The sequence below is a fragment of the Pseudorasbora parva genome, chromosome 5 (genome assembly GCF_024679245.1).
Source record: "Pseudorasbora parva isolate DD20220531a chromosome 5, ASM2467924v1, whole genome shotgun sequence".
Taxonomy (NCBI): domain Eukaryota; kingdom Metazoa; phylum Chordata; class Actinopteri; order Cypriniformes; family Gobionidae; genus Pseudorasbora; species Pseudorasbora parva.
The window spans coordinates 3,283,345-3,305,913 of NC_090176.1; the positions used below are offsets into that span (position 1 = coordinate 3,283,345).

Sequence of the window (22,569 nt, forward strand, 5' to 3'; positions counted from 1 at the left end):
TATTAGCTTAGATAATAAGCTTTGTTTTACTGTAATACACTTTTTAATAGAAAAGGAAAATGTTATTGATATAGATAATAATGATAGATACAATTTAATAGTTCTAGTTCCAAGTGCTTGTTTCCAAAGCCGTATGTGACTGTGTATTTTTGTATTTTTGGGGGGTTACGAATCAAATATCTGCCTTTTAAAGTGCTACTTTCCTTTCTGCCTGCAATTACAGGAGGGGTTTGTACACTTTTATGTTTCCCAACTTCAATATTTGTGTAATAATAAACAGATGATTTAAACAGATGATAAACGGATGATTTTGTTTATTTATTTGCTGTTTGTGATTCTATACATTTTGTACCACGTCACTATACTGTTACTATTATGGTGGTGGGATGGACGTTGATTCATAGTGGCGAAAATGTCCTCCTCCATTAACTCCAGTCACGCAGCAGCTCTTCTGCCACTCAGCCCCGGCTGAGGGGGCGTGTTACAGCGGGAAAGTGACATCGATGCATTCCAGTGGCGATTTCTTTAAGACTGCAAGGGAAGCTCGGCTTCCCTTATAATGTCACAAAATTAATGGTCAAATATGTACTATTGTATTAACATTTTATTGACTAAAAATGCATTAGAAAACGTTCATCTCAAAGACGAGTTCGTTCAGAATCAGTTAAATATAGCAGGTCGGCTGACTCGATTTCCTTCTCATACATTCCCGCAGGGTCACAGTGCATTTCCCTATTGAAGCCCAGCGTCCATTGACTTCAATGGGGCTGCTTTGAACGGTTTTTTTCAGCGCTTAGAAACTAGACGGTCATTGGATAAATGCTGCGATTATGTCCCGCCCACGAATGCTCAGCGTCTCTCGGGGGTGAATGGGGAGTGGGCTGGCCCGGACTCCGAGCTTCTGCGTGATGATTGGAGGGTCTGCCGAAAGACTGCATCTCCTTTTGACTGACAGCGATTCTGTACTATAAGGAATCACTGAAGCTAGCCTATTCGCGCTCGCTCAGTCCCATCGCGGATTTCTCAAGTTCAGTCGAAATAAAAACTGCTGCAACCTATTTCTTTGATATTTGCTTGGCGAAATTGCTTGATTTTCATCATACATTTCACACAATTATACACCACATTCCTTGTTTCAGTTTTACAGAGTTTAATATTTTAAAGCTCTGCTGGCCATTGAGAGGACACTGGTCAAGTCACTTCAATAGACTCCTAGTTGGTACGACAGGGTCACAGACCATTTTCTTGAAAAGGAACGTAGGGCAGAATTTACTTTTAAATAAATAGACATTTTTTTTAAATGCAGGCGGAAAATGAGCTTCCCCTCTCTGACAGACCAGTAGCCGCCACTGATGCATTCCCTCTAGATCTTTAAAATGCACCAATATGGGGCTCTGCAGGGGTCAAAAATTATATAAACAGTGAATTTTGAAGCGATCTCTTCTTGAAAATGCAGAGATGTGGATTCAGGCGGCAATTAAATCACCACACGGCTTTGGTGTTTGTCTAAAGACAGAAAGTAATTCGGCCGGGGAGTTTTACGCAGGTGGTGGGAGAAAAACACTGACATTCTGGATTCAGATGAAAATAAAATCACTGACTTGCCCCTGTAAATGATGAAAATACCTTATGACCCAACGAGAAAATATTACCGTCCGAATAGGGTTTTTGTCCGTAATGATTACTGAGATGGCACATTCAGACGGGACTAAAATCACTGAGAAGCTCTGGTAATTATTACTTCACCACACCTCTCCATGTTTAACTAATCCCGTCTGAATAGACATTCAAAACGGATGCATGCAAAGACTTGCTTTTGGATTGAAAAGGTGGCTAATAAACAAACAAAAAAACTCCCTAGCTGATCAAAGCTCGTCTTGAAAAGAAAAAAGCTGCACTAATGCGCTATAAGATTCTGCACTCCTATTAGTTTGTGATTTGACGGTTGTCGTAGGAGAACTCACACTATAGGACTCTGCATCAAATCTTTAGTCATTGGCAGAATTTTATCGGAGAAGAAATTTGATCACAAGGGTCATTACTCTGCTGTTGTTGAACATGTCAAACTCATGTCATGATCAAAGACTACAGATTTGTGTCTGGGATCAGAGGAAACTTCAGGATTCTCAACACTTATCTCACACAGCCAAAATTACAGTGTGAACCCAGCTTTAATCTGTACACTTGCACACTAAAAAAATAAACACATTTGGTCACTGATAGTATTGTCAAATATACATGTCAACTGTACAAACTGATGAGTAAAAATGTTGTGAATGCTGTGGTATCAACAGTCCAGTCTGTCATCAATCGAGACTACACAAGTCTAAGTCATGGAGATGTCGTTGTCGTTGTCATTGCTGACGGTGTCAGGAAGGCTCGTGTCTGTCGCCAGTTTTCCCATCACTGTGTGTTTCGTGGCTGCTGTCGGTTTATGGAGTTTCATGGGAATGAAGGTGTTTGAAGCACAGTGTTCTCTCAGATATTCCCCTCCGTTCTCCTCATAATCCTGCCGGCTGATCCAGCCCTGACCTTCAGCTGGGTTCCTGAGTGCCCACTCACAAGCCCCGAACCAGGCGTCCAGAGCCGGCCGGCTCGCCAGAGACACCTGCCGGACACAACACACATCAGCCTTTAATGTTTCTATCAGTTCTTCTCCGTGATGAACACCGTCCCAGAGTATTCCACTTTTTATTTTTGGTAACACTTTACAATAAGGTTCATTAGTTAACTACATTAGATAACATGAACTAATAATTAACTGCACTTATAAAGTATTTATTTACAGTATCTTTGTTAATGTTAATTTCAACATTTACTAATGTATTATTAAAATCGTGTTAACATTAACATTAGTTAATGCAGTGTGAACTAACATGAACAAATCATGAACAGCTGTATTTTTATTAACTAATGTTAACAAAGATTTACAAATACAGTAACACATGACCTGTTCATGGTTAGTTCATGTTAGTTAATACATTAACTAATGTTAACTAATGAAACCTTACCGTAAAGTGTTAGCTTTTTTTATTATTAACTCTTATGTTAATAATTTTATTTCAAATAAAAAATGGTATGGTATTCCCCAATGATTTCACCTCATATTCCCATTGCCCTATGCAGAGCTGGACAGTAACTAAGTGCATTTACTTGAGTCCTGTACTTAATAAGTTCACTTTTTGAGTGTCTGTACTTTACTTGAGTATTATTTTTACTGGAAACTTAAGACTTTAACTTCACTCCATCTGAAAGACAAATATCGTACTTTTTACTCCACTATATTTCTATCAAGGTCCTCGAAGTCGAAAGTCGTTTCTGTCGCAGCTCTGAAAGTCAGTGGATAATTTTTTTCTTCTTTTAAAGGTGTTTGGGTTTTTGCAGAAAGCCTTTCAGGAATCACTCTTGTAGAGTCTCGTGAAGTTCAATGATTTCACAGCATTTATTAAACACTGATTTATAGTTTAGAGCAAAATGGAAGAAGACGGATGTCCAAATGTTCATTTAGTCGAGTATGTCTTCAGTGAAGGTGAACAGTGTGAGAATATCAGATGTGTATCAGTGTATTGGATCCGTGCATTAAAGTGACAGCAGCTTTATAAAGAGCTTTGTAACTTTTCTACAAGTATTTAAATGAGTTTAAGTCGTATGCTAGTGTGTCAGATGGAGCATCCCTGACTGACTTAAACCATGATGGCATAATGTGCATTTATACGACAATAATAAAATAATGCGTTGACATTAAGAAGGAAATTTACTTTTAATAGTTAAGTATTTTTGAAAACAAATACTTCTTTACTTTTACTTAAGTAAAAATCTGTTTTTACAACTTTCACTTGTAACAGAGTAATATATGACCAATAGTACTGTTACTTTTACTCAAGTAATGAAGTTGTGTACTTTGTCCAGCTCTGGTCCTGTCATGTAGAATGATTGAAGTGATTGATAATCAGACCTTAAAGTGTGACTGGAAGGGTCTGATGGCGAGCAGGTCTCTCTGCACTCGTTCTTTCAGGCCAGGATACTGCAGGTTTCCTCCAGTCAAGAACACATTCTTCACCAGCGCCTCCTGCTGTTCTGGCGGGTACCTACACACACACAAACACACACATCTTTTTAAGATTCCCCAAACAATGAAATTGCTCACGAGATGAGAGTTTTGAATTGAATCAGATAATTCAGAGCCATTGTGGTGCTCACAACTGACTACATCACTGACATTAACATTGTTCAGTTCTGTCTGATTCAAACTGAACTCACAGCCTATACTGTGATATATTAACTCTTTCCCCGCCAAACACAGAATTTTCCGGGTTTCTGTGTTTTCACTGTTAGACACTAGGGGGCGCATCTTCGGAATGAGTACTGAATTTCCTGATCAAAACACGTGAGGAAGACGCAGTAAAACAAGCGATCGTATGCAATCATATGCATATGTAAAATAACATGATCATCAACATTAAACATCATATATAATCAAAACGATCTGATGTTACTGAATGAGATTTGGACCCAGGATGAGCTACAGGACTGTGTAAGCATTAGAGGTGTTGATGAACTCGATCTCCTCCATCTGTGTTTGATCATCTCTGAATCTGATCTGGATAGTCTTTCACAAACATGTGATTTTTTGTTCAAAATGTTGCTTTTTTTAATTAAGCTTATTAAATTCAAGTGTTGATAAAGGAATGCATGAAGCTAGAATAAAACTTTTTTTTTGTTTGTTTGTTTAAAAGTAGAGGGTATTTATTTTGATATATTGCATGCTCAAATATTCATACCACAAAATATTCTATGGGCTATCCAATTTTTGTGAAAATGGTCAAAAACCCTAGCGGTGGCTGGCAACTCTTTTTTTTTAAACGCTGACGGGGAAAGAGTTAAGGGTTCAAGAGACATGCATCATTTACTGACACACTCTTCATGACTGTTCACAATCAAGTTTTATTATTATAATTCATGAATATGTAAACATGTGGTGCACGCTTTCCTCTCAATAATAAAATGAGTTGCAGGTCTTTCCAATTTCACAGGTAGTTTGTTCCTGTATTGATTCTATATGAAATTACAGATACAATGTAAAGTATTTGCTCTGGCATTTGTTTTAAGTCATTTTATTTCGTTATTGCTTGTTGTCATCTGATGACGACACGCAGAATGTGGAAGTTGGTCTGTGTTGTATTTGTCCCGCCCCTCCTCTACTGTGATTGGACGGCTGGGTGAAGGGTGACATTGATGAGCGCTCCAGGCGTTCTTAAAACCCGGCGCTCTCATTGAAAACAATTGAAAACGCCAGCCAGTATTCTCTGTCCGCGGCGTTTCTGGAGTTTTCAAAGCTACATTTACATTTACATTTAATCATTTAGCAGACGCTTTTATCCAAAGCGACTTACAAAAAAGGGGCTTACAAAGCTGCCATGTTCGTTGTGCTAATGTCCTTCCACCTCGTGCGCATGCGTGAATTCTATGACGCCGCAAATTAAAATTCAATGTAGGCCTATTATTAAATCGATCCTCTGAGTTACGGATCGATCATTAGAAATTAAAATGAAAATTGATTCAGCCCTAGTTGCATGTAGGGTTGGGTAAAGTTTACATTTTACAGGTACTTGAAATGTGGTGCCGTTACCCAAAGGTAACTTTTTTTCGGTACTTTAGGGATTGGGATATTTCCCTCAATAACTGCAGAAACTTTGAGTCATTTCTAGAAGTGTTATTGACATTGTGCCAGAGCTGCCTCTGTCGCTGTCTGTGATGTTTGTTCACTGTAATATTTACTATTAAATACTAGCTACTTAATTAACTGAATTCATTAAAATAACCACTTTTCCCACAAATTCAGTTGTGACTTAAAAGATTATTTTCTCTTTTAATTTACTTAAACCTTCCTGTCAAACAAACTGAGCTTTATAGTGATTAAATTAAAACAGGGAGGAAAAATTTATTGGAATATTAGTGTTAGTATTATTATTACATTGAGACGTATCTAAACTCTACTGTACAACAGTCATATATTTGTCTAATTAAACCAAGCTTTTATTTTGACGGGTTGCTGCGAAGACCTTTGGATTTCTGTGTGTAAATTACAGTAGTTTTTCTCAAATTAAACGGTAAACACTGATGAAGTGACTCTCAGAGCGGCTCTGGAGATGAAGTTCATGCGTTCATGTCCTCATATGAGATGGAAACGCGATAGTCACGCACAATTCTCTGTGTGTGAGGTAAATTAAACCACGTGTCTGTGCCATTAATTAACACACGCAGGATTCGTATTTAAATAGTCTTTCTGCAGTTTAATATTCACAGACACTAGTCTATATCACGAGATGCGTTCTCTGGTGCTGAAATGTGGCACAGATTCATTTAATGTGAATCGGTACTCAGTAGTACCAACATAATTTAGTAGTTCAGTACCCAACCCTAGTTGCTAGGTGTAAATATGTAAAATTTACGGTGATATCCTTTATTTTTTTTTACCAGGATAGTCCCATTGAGATATAAATCTCTTCTTCCAGGGAGCTTTATAGTGATTAAACTGAGCTTTATAGTGATTAAATTAAAACAGGGAGGAAAAATTTATTGGATAAATTTATTGGATATCTACAGGAAGTAAAACAAAGAGTCAGTTTATTTGGTCACTCACTGCTCCAGAACAAACTGCAGGGTCTCCATCAGGCCCATCTGCTCCTCTCCGATCAGGGACGGCTGGAATAAGATCTCCGGCACGCGCAGCCGCTCCGTGCCCACAAACAGCTGATGATACTCGGCCAGGTTAAACATCGGCTATCACAAAGAAAGAGTTAAATCAAGAGCAGAGGATATAAGAACACGAGTGCTACGAGTCTTGATGCGTTTATGAAGAGTAACAGACTGTGAAAGACGCCATTCAGTGATGTTCCTCATGATTACCTGGTTGGCACTGGGAGTTTTGCTGAGCTCATCGCTCTCGTTTAAATCTGGCTCCATCTCATTCCCTTCATCAGCGGGCGGCTCCACCTCTGCTGGCTGATTCAGTAACTAAAGCACAAAAGGCCATTTTCATCTTTAAAAGGGATCATGGCAAGCCTTTATAATTCCTTTCACGTTTTCTTTGATGCTGAGTAACAAGAAACAACGTTTTTTGTGCAAGATAAAAGAAAAAGTAAATTCACAAGTCACAAGCCTTTTTTTAATGTTTTTCTAAATGATCCCAATAGTTAGTCACACCAAAGTCAAAAGAAAGACATAGGAATATACAGATAATTATGAAGCATTCGTTCAAATACACAAATTAAACACAACATTTATACATGACATTAGTCTCATACTGCCTTTCATTTTTCCTGATGTCTCATTTAGTTTCTTTGCAGAAATGCCATATTGGCAGAGTGGAAATGTTTGCAGCCAGTGCGAATAGGATGATATTTGTTGAAAACTTATTCAACAAATGCTTCTATGCACTGAATATTCACATTCAATGTGAACAGGTCTTAAAGCTGAGGACATACAAGCATGTTTAACTGTACAAAAGACTTTTTTTGTTTAGATGATTACTGAAATCATGTTTTAATAATAATAATGTCTGCAGCTCTTAAACCCTATGGTTTATATTCATAAATCTGGTCTTATTTTAAACTAGACACTTGACATTTGAAGCTTCTCGGTTTCTGTTTTTACCTACACCTACTGTTGTGACACTGAGCTAGGGATGCGCGAGACTAGCCGACAATGTTAGCATTGCTACTAGACGATGGAAAATACTAGTCATTTAATTTTTTTGCACATTTAATGTTTTGCTTCTTTTTTTTTTTAAGGCTGTTTACTTACCATCATGTTAATATATTTATATCATGTTATATCTTGAAATTAATATATTATTTTGAAAAGTGTATATCTGCAGCAAAGGCAAATCAATTAATTTACTCCACTCGAGTGAGGGAGGATTTTGAAAAGCTTGCACAAAACGTTTCCGTTTTCTTCCACGTCATGTCAAACTAGTATAACGATTTGCTTAGGCGTGTTATAATATCAGTTATGAGGGAAAATACAGTGTAATATTTTATATCGTTTTAAAGGAGAAACATGAACTTGAACGGTTGCTATATCAACATCCTAAAGATATGAAAATACGGTCAAATAATGAATAGTTGTCTGTTCACTACAAGCTTTTTTTGCGATTTTGTCGCCCCTCATATGTGCAGTTACTTTTCATACATGAGAAGCGCATTCTGGACACACAAGTATTTGCTGTAGTAACGTGAAACATATGTGGACTAACTTTTATTTGAGGAAATCTGTTCATAATAGGCTATTAGATTTGACTTATTGATCGTGCTCTGTCTATATTTACTCAGTTGATTTGAATCAATATGTCTATATGGCCTGGCTAATGAACGTGCTTAAGTGAACGCTCAAGTTTAGTACAATCATCATAATACAAGGCAAGCATTCGCATGTAAGTAATGTGATCTATTTTTAGTGGCATTCAGAATGGGATTTGACTTCATATTTTAAGTGTTCTTTCAAACGGATCGGCCCATTACTTTCACCGGTAACACTGGTGTGGGCTAACAGATTAATCAAAGGTGAGATGAAATAAAAGCCCGCCTGCGCCCACCCACCTCAGCCTTCATGAGCCTGTGCTGCTCCACACTCATGCTGAGTTTATGGATGTAGGACTGAAGCTCCTCAGCCGAGTCCATGTTGAGCTCCACCAGACTCCTGTGAAACAGCTCCAGAGACCCGTCCTCCAGCAGCTCCTGACGGGAACAGGACAGTTAGTGAGAGTCGGCTGGACCGCAGCGGTTGCTCTCTCTGACTGTAAACTATAGACTGTAAAAAAATATGGACGTAGTGTCCGTGACGTAACCCATAGGATTCTGATGAGCAGCTCTGAAGCGTAAAGCTGGGCGTCGCCATCTTAGCAACGCATCATCGCGAGTCACTCCTTGTCACTCAAAGTAACCACTCCCTTAATTATGCAAACTTTAAGGCTTTATATAATGTAAACGAATGAGTTGTAAAAAAATTCACCCCCTCATAGGCCAAACCCATAATTTGTACCAGACTGTAAACACAAGTTGGGCATTTTAACATGGGGCTTAATTACCCCTTTTCCACCAAGGCAGTGCTGTTGCTGGTTCAGAGCCAGAGCCTAGTTTTAAATCGATTCTTTGTATTTCCATACCTAAAGCAAACCAAAACATTGCTGGTCTATAAGTAAGAACCGCTTGCATTAGCGGCTCGAGGCGGGGCTAACACAAACCGGTGACTGCCTTTTTTAAATAGCAGCTAATCAAGCTAACAGCTGCTCGATTGTAATATCTGTCTATACAAATCATGGAGAGCTGCACGAATGCGTTGGATTCGCGGCGTTTTGATTAGGGATGGGTACCGAAACCCAGTATTAAACGGGCCCCGGGGCTGAATTTTGAAAATACACGTGACACGAGAGAGAGAGAGAGAGAGAGAGAGAGAGAGAGAGAGAGAGAGAGAGGGGGGGGGGGAGAGAGAGAGAGAGAGAGAGAGAGAGAGAGAGAGAGAGAGAGAGAGAGAGAGAGAGAGAGAGAGAGAGAGAGAGAGAGACAAAACGACAGCCCTAATGAGTGATGACGGACGGAGGACAGAACTAAACAGTCAAACATAGCCTGGTTATACTTTACACTAGATTGTGATAATGTGATTTTATTTTAGATTTTGGCTTTAGATTTTGGCAAAGAATATAATTTTAATATTTATGTCTAGCGCAACTTAATTCCCTTTGCAGCAGTTGCCTACGATGTCATTTTTCCAAACTCAAACGTAATGTGGCCAGTCGACTAGTGGCCAGTCGAGGAATTGCAGTTTACATTACTTCCGTATTGGCTTTGAGAGACCGCGGGAGGAGCCGCTTGGTGTAGACATGTGTACCTGCACAGACAGAAGCATCTCCAGCCGCTTCTGGTCTTCCTGCAGCTTCTCTTCTCTGCGGCGGCTGTTGATTTCCTGCAGTCGGCGGAGCTGCTGTGCTTTCCTCTCGTTCCTCTCCTCGGCGCTCACGCAAACGCCCACCGCCCGCCCTGAGAACGGTAGCTGTACGCGGTGCACCTCCTTCTCGTAGAAGTTTGGACTGCGCCAGTTATCCAGCTCTGCCACAGTTTATGAAAGCAAACAAAAGTATGCTAATCACGTAATCAAATGAATTTAACAAATCAACACCAAAATACACAAGAGATGTCTACAAACATTTAAAGGTGTCATGAACTGGCTTTTTAAAAAATGTTATACTGTTCTCTTAGGTCAGCTTATGACATTTGCAAGTAATAGGCTATTACTATTACTATTATTTCTCCACTGGTTTTGAGGCTCTCTCCTGAACGCTGGGTTTTGATGGGCGTGTCACTGGAGACTTGGAAGTAAACGCCCACGGCTACGATTGGATAAGATTTGCATATTTAATGAGCTTCAGCTCCGGTCAGTCTCCATGAGGGATTGTTTTGAAAGCGGCAACCGGAATAATTCTCTGACAGGGCTCGCAAACGTCTTTATCAAACAAACACAATGATTTTTCTCTCATCCACCCACGATTATTTATTTATTTTATTACTTGGCCCGTCCAATCGTTGTATATTAGTGCAAACCACATGCACACAAATTATTTCACTATTTAAGATTCACCGGCCTGCCGATCTGCTAACGTTTTGGTAGCCGTCTGGAAAACACAGACCTGGGACATTGGGCTTTGCGAGGCCTGGGAGTCAGAACCCGAATCGCGATAAACCAACAAATAAAGGATTCTCCAGCCGGTGACAGCGATAAGGTATGTTTTGTTAGACACGTACACATAATCAATATGACAGCGTTGTGTTTTTTTTAAATCTTAATATGTCTGCAAATCCAGTGTCGACCTATGTATTGTTTACAAATGATTATCTTGCTATCTTCCAGTTTTTTATCAACTCTTCAATGATATAATTAGGTTTTTTCTATTCCAATTTGTTATTGAAATGTTAACATTTAAACGGTTGAAATGTTTTCTTCTAATGAACGGCAGAAATGTGCCTGGGTTGTGTCCTGTCACACACTAAAGGTCCATGTCTGTGATGCCGGTGTGTGTTTTACCCTGCTGGTAGTCCAGAGCGACGTAGCTGTGCTGGTGCAGAAGCTCCTCCATGCGGCTCAGAGTGATGGCGGTCTGGTTGGCGGGGTATTTCAGCTGCAGAAGTCTCTGAAGATATGACGCGGCCTGACCTCCACCCAGATTCACACGCTTACAATTCACAGCATCCAGCCTGCAAATCAAACCAATCATTTCAAAATCATCAAAGCATCTGTTCAGACTAAAGGGGGGTCAGACACTGGACGAGAAGCTCAGCTCCGCGCCATGCCTTTAAAATTTGAACACATTTTCTACAAGTGCATGCACACCGGTGTTTTATGAGTTTTATGTTAAATTTACAATTATGAAGTCTCAAATCTTCATTAATGTACGTTAACACTTATCAGCTAGATACTATTGCGGAAAATATCCTAGAGTATAGCGTAACAACGAAAAATTCAATGAAATTGGGAAATACTAGGGCTGGGTGTTGACACAAATTTCGATTATTTTGGATATATACAGCATACAATTTTTGGATATGTACAATAATACAACATGGCATATTTTCTCGAGGAAAACAAATCTCTGAATTAAATTACACTTAAATTAAACACGTAAATTACACTCAATGTTTTTCTTAAAATAATAAAGTTATATGAAATATAAACATTTAAATGGTGGCTGTCATAAAAAGATGACTCCCTCTCGACTGCGTGCAATCTTGACGCACTGTCGCTTTTTTAGTAGAGTCTGAAGTTTAACGCAGGATGTGCCTTTTTGCAATGGTTTGAATTTTGAACGCTCACAGATAAGGATATAACCTGTGAAATTAACATTTTGCTCTGAGGAAACACACATCACACATTAAACAGCACATCTGTCAAAGCTGCGTTAAACATAGCGCTAATAATGCATTAGCTTGAAGCTTAAACTGAAGAATCCTGATGTTTTGGGCTCTCTGATCATGTATCTTTCCCGCAGTAGCTTTAATAATTCAGTTTGGTTATTTTGTTTCTAAATTCAGTTCATCGAAACTGATCGAAAATCGAAATTCAAAGCCAAAATAACGAAAAAGAAAAAACCTTTGAGTTACCACCATGCAAATTCAAACATTTCATTCTTCGAATGGATAACACGCCTATCCTTCCATTAAAATGCTATTGCGGTGCTGGGATATACACAAACTTACCAATTTTGTACTTTAGTCAGTTTTTTTGTTGTTGTTTTGATTACCGACATTAATCAGTGATGCGCGGATTGATCCAAAATAAGCGAGTTCCAGCAGTCACCCGCGGAGTCATCCAAAAATGTTTTTATGATATTCAGGTCGCGATCGGTCGGGTCGTTTGAAATCAAGATGCCAATTAAACCTTTGTAATTTGTAGAGTAGCCTACTAGACACAATTTACTATGAAATCCATTGGCCAGGAGGATCCTCTGCGATCCAGCATAAGTGCAGCAGTGATGCACATTCAGCTCCGCAGGTCGTGTCAGAGGCGAGAAGAAACCGGCTCAACCCAGAGACGGCTGACTCAATATTGCGGCTCTCGCAAACAAAACGGGTTACACAATCTAAACCAATAAAAATAAAAAAAACATGCAGGTTGTCTTACACCTTACACCTCCGCAAAATGAATACAAATCTGATCTTCAATTCCCGTATTATATTATAACTGTAAAGCATGTTTGTTTGTGTCAAAATCGTGATTAAAATCGAAATCGGAAAGAAAAAAAAAAATCAAGAAATTGTGATTGTTTTTGTCCATATCGCACAGCCCTAGAAATTAGGGATGCACAATTAATCGAAGCGCAATCACGATTTGGTTTGTGTGCGATTATAAAAAGGCTTTGATTTTAATAAAATAAATATATGCCCAGTGTGTCAGTGAAGAGCGGCTCTGTGATCAGGAGTAAACGCTGCACCGCCTGAAAGACTGCGAGTTTAAGTCACTTGTGCGTTTGAAAAAACAACACACATCAAACCTCTCTACGTCAATCAGCACTGCATACTTTATTAATAAGGCTTGAAGAAACTCAAATAAATCATATCTTGTCGCGGTCATGTGTGTATTGTCTTCATGTTTAATCAAAGTTTTACATTAGGGGTTTCCTGAAAATGATTACTTCTCTGAGGCAAATGTGAGTTTCTGCTCGAGGGCGCTGTCTGGCTTCCAGAATGAATTAAACTTTGGGGTAACAAATAAGACAAATAATACTTCTCTCTAAATATATGTACGACAATCCATGTTTTTCTTCAATGTACAGGAGTTTTTTCCCCCACAGTGGATGCACAAGAGGCTCATATTTCATATTAAAGACATTGACTTTAAGAAATTGATATCACAGATAAAAAGCACAGATTTGTATCATATATTTTTTTTTACATTAAGTTCTTAGACCTTTCTAATGATATTGAGTCATAGGCTGTCTGCATATTAACAGGTAACCCAGTTAAAAAGTTCTGTAAAATATAATTATAATTATTTTGTTATATTTATTTTTCAATACTCTATTTTTAATAATAAAAATGTTATTGTAAAAGTAATTTTTCATGAAATTTCTTTTTAGAAATAATTATAATCATAATAATTATTATAAGTCATGTTAATATATAAACACAACACGTTATATACACACTTTTTTCATTTGTAAAAATCACAATTAGATAGTTTCCCCAAATCGTGCAGCCCGAATATAAATGTGTTATTTGAGTGCTGTAATTTGACATCCGTTGTCGATGATTTTAATTCTCGATTTGTTGTTGCAGCCCTACTCATTTCTTCTCCAACAAGTGGGAGTTAGAAACGTAAAACGGCACACTTTTCCATTAGCACCACCAGTTTGAAAGCTGAGACTGTTATCATAAGACACAAAAGTACTTTAACATGAGCCAGTGCTGTGATACCTGCCGTTGATGACGGGCAGCACGTGTGAGCAGTGATAGCCTGATGACACCACCAGACCTGTGGAGGCCGGATCGGCCCCATCACGGTTACAGTAGAAGCTGAACAAACTGTCCACGCCGTAGGCCACCCGAGGGACCCCATAGCACTCGAAGAGCAGCTCCGACATCATCTGTCTGCAGTGCAGCGGGTTACAGGGCGGCTCGGTGACGACCACGGGGTGATCCACCTGACCCTGAGGAGGACACAGACCAGATTTACCCAACCAGAACCGCTGCACATTAATCCTGCAGCGAACAGGCAGCACAATCCCATCCTCTTGGATTTTTCTTCTGTTCAAGTCAGTTTTAACTTCAGGTTTTATTTATAAAGCACATTTAAAAATGACCACAGGCTTCAATACAACTTCAATACTTCAATACAAGTAAAAAACTAAGAAGAAAAGAAATTAGTAATACGATTTTTCTTCTGTGTTCCCACTTTTGGCTTGGTGTTTGAGTTCACGGTCCAAACCTTCCACCAAGTATTTAAGGGGTCATGAAACAAACTACAATCAGCTTTCAACAGACATGTGTGCATTGCACATCTTAACAACTTAAGCAGGAGATTAACTCTACTTGATAAATCATTCGTTTGGGCTTTTCGCTCTCACTATTTAACTTATTTCTCTAAACTACACCAGGAACCTATGGCAAGCCGTTTGACTTATTCATTCACAGGATATGAATTCTTGATATCAGTAATTGTATTTTCACTAGTGAATTTTCACTAAGTTTATTTGATAATATCAAGAATTCATATCCTGGGAATGAGAAGTCAAAAGAGCTTGCCATATTCGATATTTCTAGTCGACTAGTAGTCGTTCATTTAAGCCATTAGTCGACTAATCATGCGTTTATATTAATAAGCCATAAATCATAATAATGAGCATTTAAATGCCTGTATATAAAGCATAGTCTAATCAGCACTCCAGCGCATGCATAAAGCCACAACGCACCGGCAAACGTGATTATGAATGTGTCAGGAAACACAAGGAGATTGTCTGCCCATTAAATGATGTATTGATAATGTTTCTGTGTTTTGGGCTGCAGAGATGAAGTCGACAATGTTAACTCATCTCTGCAGTTTCATACAGATTACATAATCTGAGAATATTTGCTTTTCATTTGAATTGGGTTATTTAAAAGTAGACATTTCAATCTACAGATATATATTTCTCCTGTATGTGAGGCAAGTATACACTGAGTTTAGGTTCATTTTTAGGTAGAAAATGACTTATTTTAAATGACTTAGTTTAATGCAAGTGAATGGGCCTGCGAATTTCTGAGACTAACCGTCGAACACAATTTTTTAGTCGTCCATTAGAGAGCAGCCGTAACTATTTCACTTATTCTTGTAAACTATACAAGGAACCCTGTCAGTTGGTATATTACCATAATATTACAGATAAAAATTACCTAATTATATTTGTCTGTGGTATTCAGCCTGCAACTAAATGTTCTGCAAAAAGAGAGTAAATGTTGGGCTGAATTAAGGCATACCACGAGGAACACAAAGTACTAACGCACAGACATTTCGGATTAATCTCACCTGCTTTTTATTGAGAAGATCTGGGAAAGGAAACAAGTCATTTTGTACTGGGGCTTACATAGGTCACATGTGTCTTGACTTACTTGTGTATTTAAAAAAAAAGAAAGAGCTGTGCCTTCCTGCTGAACTCAACTCTGCACATGATGCATACACACACACACACACACACACACACACACACACACACACACACACACACACGTTTGTATGTATGCACAGTACAGGCCAAAAGTTTGGACATTACTATTTGTAATGTTTTTGAAAGAAGTTTCTTCTGCTCATCAAGCCTGCATTTATTTGATCAAAAATACAGCATGTTTTTTTAAATATTGTGATATTACAATTTAACATATTTGGTTTTCAACTTATTATACTTTAAATGATCATTTATTTCTGTGATCAGAGCTGTATTTCCAGGATCATTCCTCCAGTCTTCAGTGATCATGATCCTTCAGAAATCATTCTCAGATGAGGATTCATTATGTGTGTTGGAGACCGTTCTGCTGATTAATATATCTGATGAATAAAAGGTTCAAAAGAACAACATTTATTCAAAATAAAACATTTTCAAATAATATAAATCTCCTTTACTATAATTTTTTATCAATTTAACACATCCTTCCTGAATAAAATTATTGAACTATTAAAAAAAAGACTGACCCCAAATGACTGACCAGTAGTGTGTATTGTCGTTACAACAGGTCTCTATTTTTAAAACACTTGCTTCTTTTTTTATTTATTTTTTTATTTTTTTATTCATCAAAGTATTATAAAAAAGTATCAGAGGTTATGGAAAAATATTAATCAGCAGAACTGTTCCCAACTTTGAAAATGAATCCTCATAGTAGAATGATTTTTGAAGGATGTGACACTGAAGACTGGAGGAATAATCCTGAAAATTCAGCTTTGATCACAGAAATAAATGATAATTTAAAGTATAATAAGTTGAAAACCAATTATTTTAAATTGTATTAAAATATCACACTGTTTTCTGTATTTTTGATCAAATAAATGCAGGCTTGATGAGCACGAGAAACTTCTTTCAAAAACATAGTAATGTGTCAAATTTTTTGCCCTGTACTGTGTGTGTGTGTGTGTGTGTGTGTGTGTGTGTGTGTGTGTGTGTGTGCGTGTGTGTGTGTGTGTGTGTGTGTGTATCATGTACAGAGTTAAGTTCAAGCAGGAAGGCACAGCTTAAACAATGCATGGAGCGCAAAGCTCTTCTTGTGTGGTTCACAGACGTTGTTTTGCTATTATGGAGGGAATAAAGTGTGTTGCACATGACCTGATATAGCATTGGTAACTGTTATCTACTCTCTGTCTGCTGATGCAGTCATTCACCATGAGCACAGTAGTGTAATCTCTTGAAACACACCATTGGACAGGCAGGTCAAGACACACCTGACCTGTCACCCCCAGTACAGGATGATTTGTAATCATCATTACCTGGCTGTTTATTCCGAGGTGCATGAAGATGTAGTCGAAGATGAGCTCCTGAATGTCAAAGTTGACCACGGAGTTGCGGTCAAACGCGCTCTTGAGGGTCCAGCGCAGCGGCTCCAGGCTCGGGATGTCGTTCCCCACATGCGCGTCACTTCGCGCGGCTCCTCTGCTGCGAGCAGCCGCTGATCTGAACACGAGCCGCGGCTGATCCAGCTGTGACGCCCCGCTCGCCCAGCCCGCGCGGCACTGGAACGAGCCGTTATCCACCACTATCGGCGCCGGACACGGCTCCAGACATTCCCTCTCCACCGCGAACACAGGGTCCGGCGTGCATTTATAATCCTCAAACGTGTAAACATTGCGATTATTACTCATGGTGTTGAACAACACATACGAGCGTCAACTCTGTGTCTTCTTCCTCACCATAGATGATCGTCTGTGTTGTTGTGTGTCTGCTCACTATCGACATCTGTCGCTCGGAATGACAAACAGAAGGAGCTTCTCGGATCATTCTATGGAAATGTCCATTTTTCTGTCCCTATAGTCTTTTCAGAAATATTACATGTGAAAAACACTTTAGGGTTATAGTTTCTTAATATTTTAAAATCAAACCATGTGTTATTTGAACAATTACACCTCATTTAGCCATCAATCCATCTGGCAATATATTTTTTTAATTAATTAAATTGGATGCCAAGCACCACAGAAGTGTACAGAGGGAAAAGTGCTTTATTTTGATCAAAAAACTCTTTCTACGATTTAAAATACAATAATGTATACATAACTAACTATGATGTAAATGAAATAAAAAAGAAAAGAAACGCCATATATATATATATATATATATATATATATATATATATATATATATATATATATATATATATATGTGTGTGTGTGTGTGTGTGTGTGTGTGTGTGTGTGTGTGTGTGTGTGTGTGTACAAACACACACACACACACACACATATATATATATATATACGGTCCGTTGACATTATATTTTCACTGTCACACAAGGACATAATTTGCATTGTCATCATTTAAAATGCAGTAAATGGTTATATATGTGCCGTACATGGAAATGTTGATATAAAAAAAACTGCTTTGTCTTTAGATTCTTTACATTTTTTAGACGCATCTAAAAAGTGTCCTATGATGGTTCAATAAATTACAACTTTAATAAATATAAAAGTATATACAAACATTACTTTAGGCATCATTTTATAAGTGTCTGTTTTAGTAAATACTTTTTTTTTCATCCATATATTTCTAAAAGCATTGGAACTTGATACATTTTGTCACTGAAAACCATGTCCTCCAGTGTGACACAATATCCTGATTTTAAATCGGGCAATTCTACTGACAAGTTTAATTAGTTGAAGGACCCAATTCATGGTCATGTTACTGTGAAGCCCATGACATCTGCACATGGTAATATTTTATATCAGAATTGGTCAAATATTTAACTTTTTTGGAACCACTATAAGTGTTAATTTCTGATTTTTTGCTTTGGAAATTTTAAAACATCACTATGTTTTTGTCTACTAGGCGACTTCAAACCGTTAGTATAAAAAAAAAGCTTTAATAAAGTTGTTGCATATACTACCGCTGTTGCTGGAGTCTTGATATTTGAACTGCTTTTCCCTTTTCCACACTATAAAAGGAGAGTAAAGTTGGACCAGAGCTGCCTTATAAAGTGATTAAAACTTATTCCATTGATGTAGCAAAGAGATTATATGTGCTGGGCCCATAACCCAGAGGTCGATGGATCGAAACCATCCTCTGCTAAGACCACTTTACTTATTTACGTGTCTTGTTCCTATTTGAAGAAGAGCTAATGCGCTTCTATTCTGAAGCCATAATCATTTTCACCAGATATCATCTGTGACTGAGGACCACTTTGTGTGTGCCTAAACGCAAGTCCTATTGAAAACACCTGTGAATTGGAGCTCTTCTATGGCGAGCAGAGTGGCCCGGTGGCCTGGTAAATGAATTGTTCATCTGGATTACTTTGTGTGCTGGCCTTGATTAAATACCAAGCCTATTGTTGTCACGGAATCAGCAGTAAATGGGGCACACAAGGGCTTATTTTTGACAGCCCCAGTGTCCTAATGGATAAGTCACTCGCCTCCTATGCCAATGTTTGTGGGTTCGAGTCCCGTCTAGGGTGGTTTTCAGCAGAGTGGCGCAGCGGAAGCGTGCTGGGCCCATAACCCAGAGGTCGATGGATCGAAACCATCCTCTGCTAAGGCTTCTTTACTTATGCACATTCTCTGTCCCCACTTGAAGAAAAGCTGCCACAGGTCTATGCTAAAACCCTTTGTTGTTTTCATCTGTTCTCGTTTATGACAGAGGAGCACTTGATGTGTGCCTAAACACAAGTCCTTTCCAAAGCATCTGGGAACGGCGCATCTGTCGCCAGGTCCTATAGACTTGTATGGAAGAGAGGCCAAATGGCTGAAAGCCACACCCACCATACACCAAGGCAAGATCTTTAAACTCTTAAAACATTTATGATGTTCTAGTTTACTTCTGTGGAGTAGAGATATTTGTACCAGTCGCACTGAGACATTTTAAATGATATTAAACACATATAATACTGTATCGTGAGGATTGACATCGTAACAAAGATTTCTGGTGCATTTCAGGTGGTCTCAATATGAGGGGGAGCAGGAGTTTGGGGGAAGTTTCATGTGAAAGGAAAGGCATGTAGATTAGTGTCATTTGTAGATGGTTCATTCAGTGTGAGGTCATCTCGGACAGAGACGCTAACTGTATGAATGAGTTCAGATGCTAATTTCCTTTGTTTTCTCAGAGCGATTAGACATTTCGGCATCAGCTAGGTTTTTCCAGCCTTACAGTATCGTTACACCCCAAGTTTTTTTTTTTTTTTTTTTTTTAAACGGTAAATTTGAAAAAGGATAAACGTTGTCAAAATTGTTTGGATCTGCTCCTGTTTTTTTAGGAATGTTTCTTATTATAGCAGTTTTAAGTGATGGAGGAACAAAACCAGATGACAGTGAAGCATGAATGATATCAGTATTTAAAGAAGACAGAGAAGATAAACAAACTTTAAGTATGTTGGAAGAGGATCCAGTTGACAAGTAGTAGATTTAGATATCTGAATAATGCAGGTTCTCATCCACAGTAGGAACTGCTTTCCATTTGTAGAATGTCCTAGTAGTGTTGCTCCGCAGGTATAGTGCTTGATAATCGGTTTCATGTTGGTTGTTATGATCTGCTCATTTATTGTGGAGCCCCGGCACATCCCCTTACAAAACAATAACTGCAGTGCATTGAAGTAAGACTGCACTAAAAAGTAGTATAACTGCAGTATAATGAAGTAAAAATGTAGATTTGCAGTATAATGAAGTTTAGATGCAATATTACTATCACTGCAGTACACTGAAGTTCAACATCAGTAAAACTGCAGTACAAAAAAGTAAAATCACATTTATTGTCGTGTTGCTGTTTTAGACATTGCACGTTTACATGCACATTCTTAAGCCGATTATGCCTAAAAAGTCGACAATGAGCATGGTCATGTAAACGTGCTAGCCCGTTTTCTTTTATCGGCGCAAGGTCATAACGGTGTAAGCATAAACCGGTCGGCACAGGTAGTTTTTTTGGTAGCCCTCTAGAGGGGAAACCCCCAAAGACTTTATGAACCGTAATAACAGAGCCTATCTTTCCAATCTTGCGGGTTGGTCTGAAGGGAAAACACAATTAGATCCATTTCCCCACGATGGTTCGTTTAAAGATGAACATTTTCGTTTGGCAAAATATATAATTTTTTCTGGCTGGGTCGACCCATTTTGGGATGAAAATTATATAAAGGATTCTTTTAAAATGTGGAAAAAATTATTGGGACAAAGGACCAGAGAAAGGCAGTTGAAACCTGAGATCCTGGAGCTGTATGGGGAGGGCTGCTTCTTCCGCACAGAAAAAAAGGCCAGAGCTGCTGGAGTCTGACTGTTCTTTTTCCCCTAAAAATCAAAAAATCTGAAATTTCTTTGCCATCCTACGATGCAATTGTTGCAGAAGCCCCAAAGCCTGCAATTAATCGCTTATACCCACAGTTACCAAATACAGAGACGTTCCCTTTCATACAGGTCCCTGATGGATTTAAAATTACCCCTCTGAGTGCAACTGAGGCAATGGCAATTTGCAAAGACCTTCCCGATCCGTCAAAATCTCCACACAAATTTGTAACTGATGAAACGGTTAACTTCGTACAGTCAATTGACAGAGCGAGATTATCGCCTTATTTTGACTAAAACATTGCCTGCTGAAATTACAGAAGAGGAAATGATTGAAGAACTTGAGTACTTAAACCCAATCTATGACACACCACCAGTTCGACGTGTCTCTAAAACTGCAGATTTTTCGAAGCCAATCGATCTGTCTAAACAATCACGAGAGCTCCTATTTGCTGAATCTGATGATGATGATACTGAATGGGTGTGAGCAAGTGCAGATAAACTCAAAGGGTTTTTTAAGCAATTGACAGCATTTTTACTCAAAGTGTCTTCTGCGAAACAAGATTAGTCTTTTGTTGCAAACACGATGCAAAACATGGGGAAAGCCCAGTTGCGTTTTTTTAAACCGTTTTAAGCATGCATGGGTTGTAGAGTCTGCGATTCCTGTTGATCAAAATTGCCTGTTGTTCTTGAATACGCTCCTGAATAACATGAACAGAGAAACTGTGTAGTTAATTCGGATAACAACTCCAAATATTACAACAATTTTTGTTGATGAATTGGGATGACGCTTGCGTGAGCTCTCAGCTAGAGCGTTTGATAATACTTCAAATACTTGTAATACTTCGCTGCAGTTAATCCGAAAGCTTACCAACCCAGAAAAGTGAGATGTTTTTATGTGTGGCAAACTTGGACATCTTCAGCGAGACTGTAGTAAAAAATCCTATGATTTGCAGAAATCAGGAAAGCAGAGGAGGGCCTATGGTGGCTCCAAGCAAGGACCAACGGCACCCTTTTCTGCTAAAACTGATAGACATAATCCAGCATATCCTACCTCTTGGAAATATAAGTGACTAAATAATATTGCATTTACATCAGATTGTGATAATTTTTCACTTATTTCTTTGAATTATCCAAATGTATCAACCGTTTTGCCTTTTTTTGAGTTAAATGTTGACCATAAATCTTATGCCTTTCTTCTTTACACAGGTGCAACAATTTTGTCGCTGTCATCACGTGTTTATGAGGGCCCAATTACAGGAAAGCATGTAAATTCCCTGGGAATAACTGGCACGGCTGTGAAGTGTGAAATTACACCAAGTCTTCCGGTTACTTCTAAGGATGTCCCATAATTGTTTGAAATGCATGCTTTTGCAATAATCCCCGATTCTCCGTTCTGTTTTATGGGAAGAGATTTGATGCATTAATTAGGTATTCTGCTCCACTTTCATAATGATTCTCTGCAACTTCTGTTTCCTGCAGCCTACCTTCTCACTGTTGATACAGGAAGTGTTCTCCTCGAACACCAGCCTGCAACTGAGCTCAAACAGGAAATTGAGGGAGTCAACCCTAAGCTGTGGGCGGAGCATAAGG

General features: G+C 38.6%; 1 protein-coding gene across 1 annotated transcript; it reads right to left on the reverse strand.

Moving 5' to 3' along the window:
- Positions 1 to 265: 265 nt before the first annotated feature.
- On the reverse strand, positions 266 to 17,471 carry actr5 (actin related protein 5). Its single transcript, XM_067443067.1, has 9 exons — positions 16,999 to 17,471; positions 13,965 to 14,197; positions 11,080 to 11,249; positions 9,889 to 10,106; positions 8,601 to 8,738; positions 6,910 to 7,017; positions 6,644 to 6,783; positions 3,956 to 4,088; positions 266 to 2,608 (listed from the first exon to the last, which is right to left on the reverse strand). Exons 1-9 carry the CDS (start codon positions 17,368 to 17,370, stop codon positions 2,327 to 2,329), a joined length of 1,794 nt encoding a protein of 597 aa, XP_067299168.1. The 5' UTR covers positions 17,371 to 17,471; the 3' UTR covers positions 266 to 2,326.
- Between the last annotated feature and the right edge of the window lie 5,098 nt (positions 17,472 to 22,569).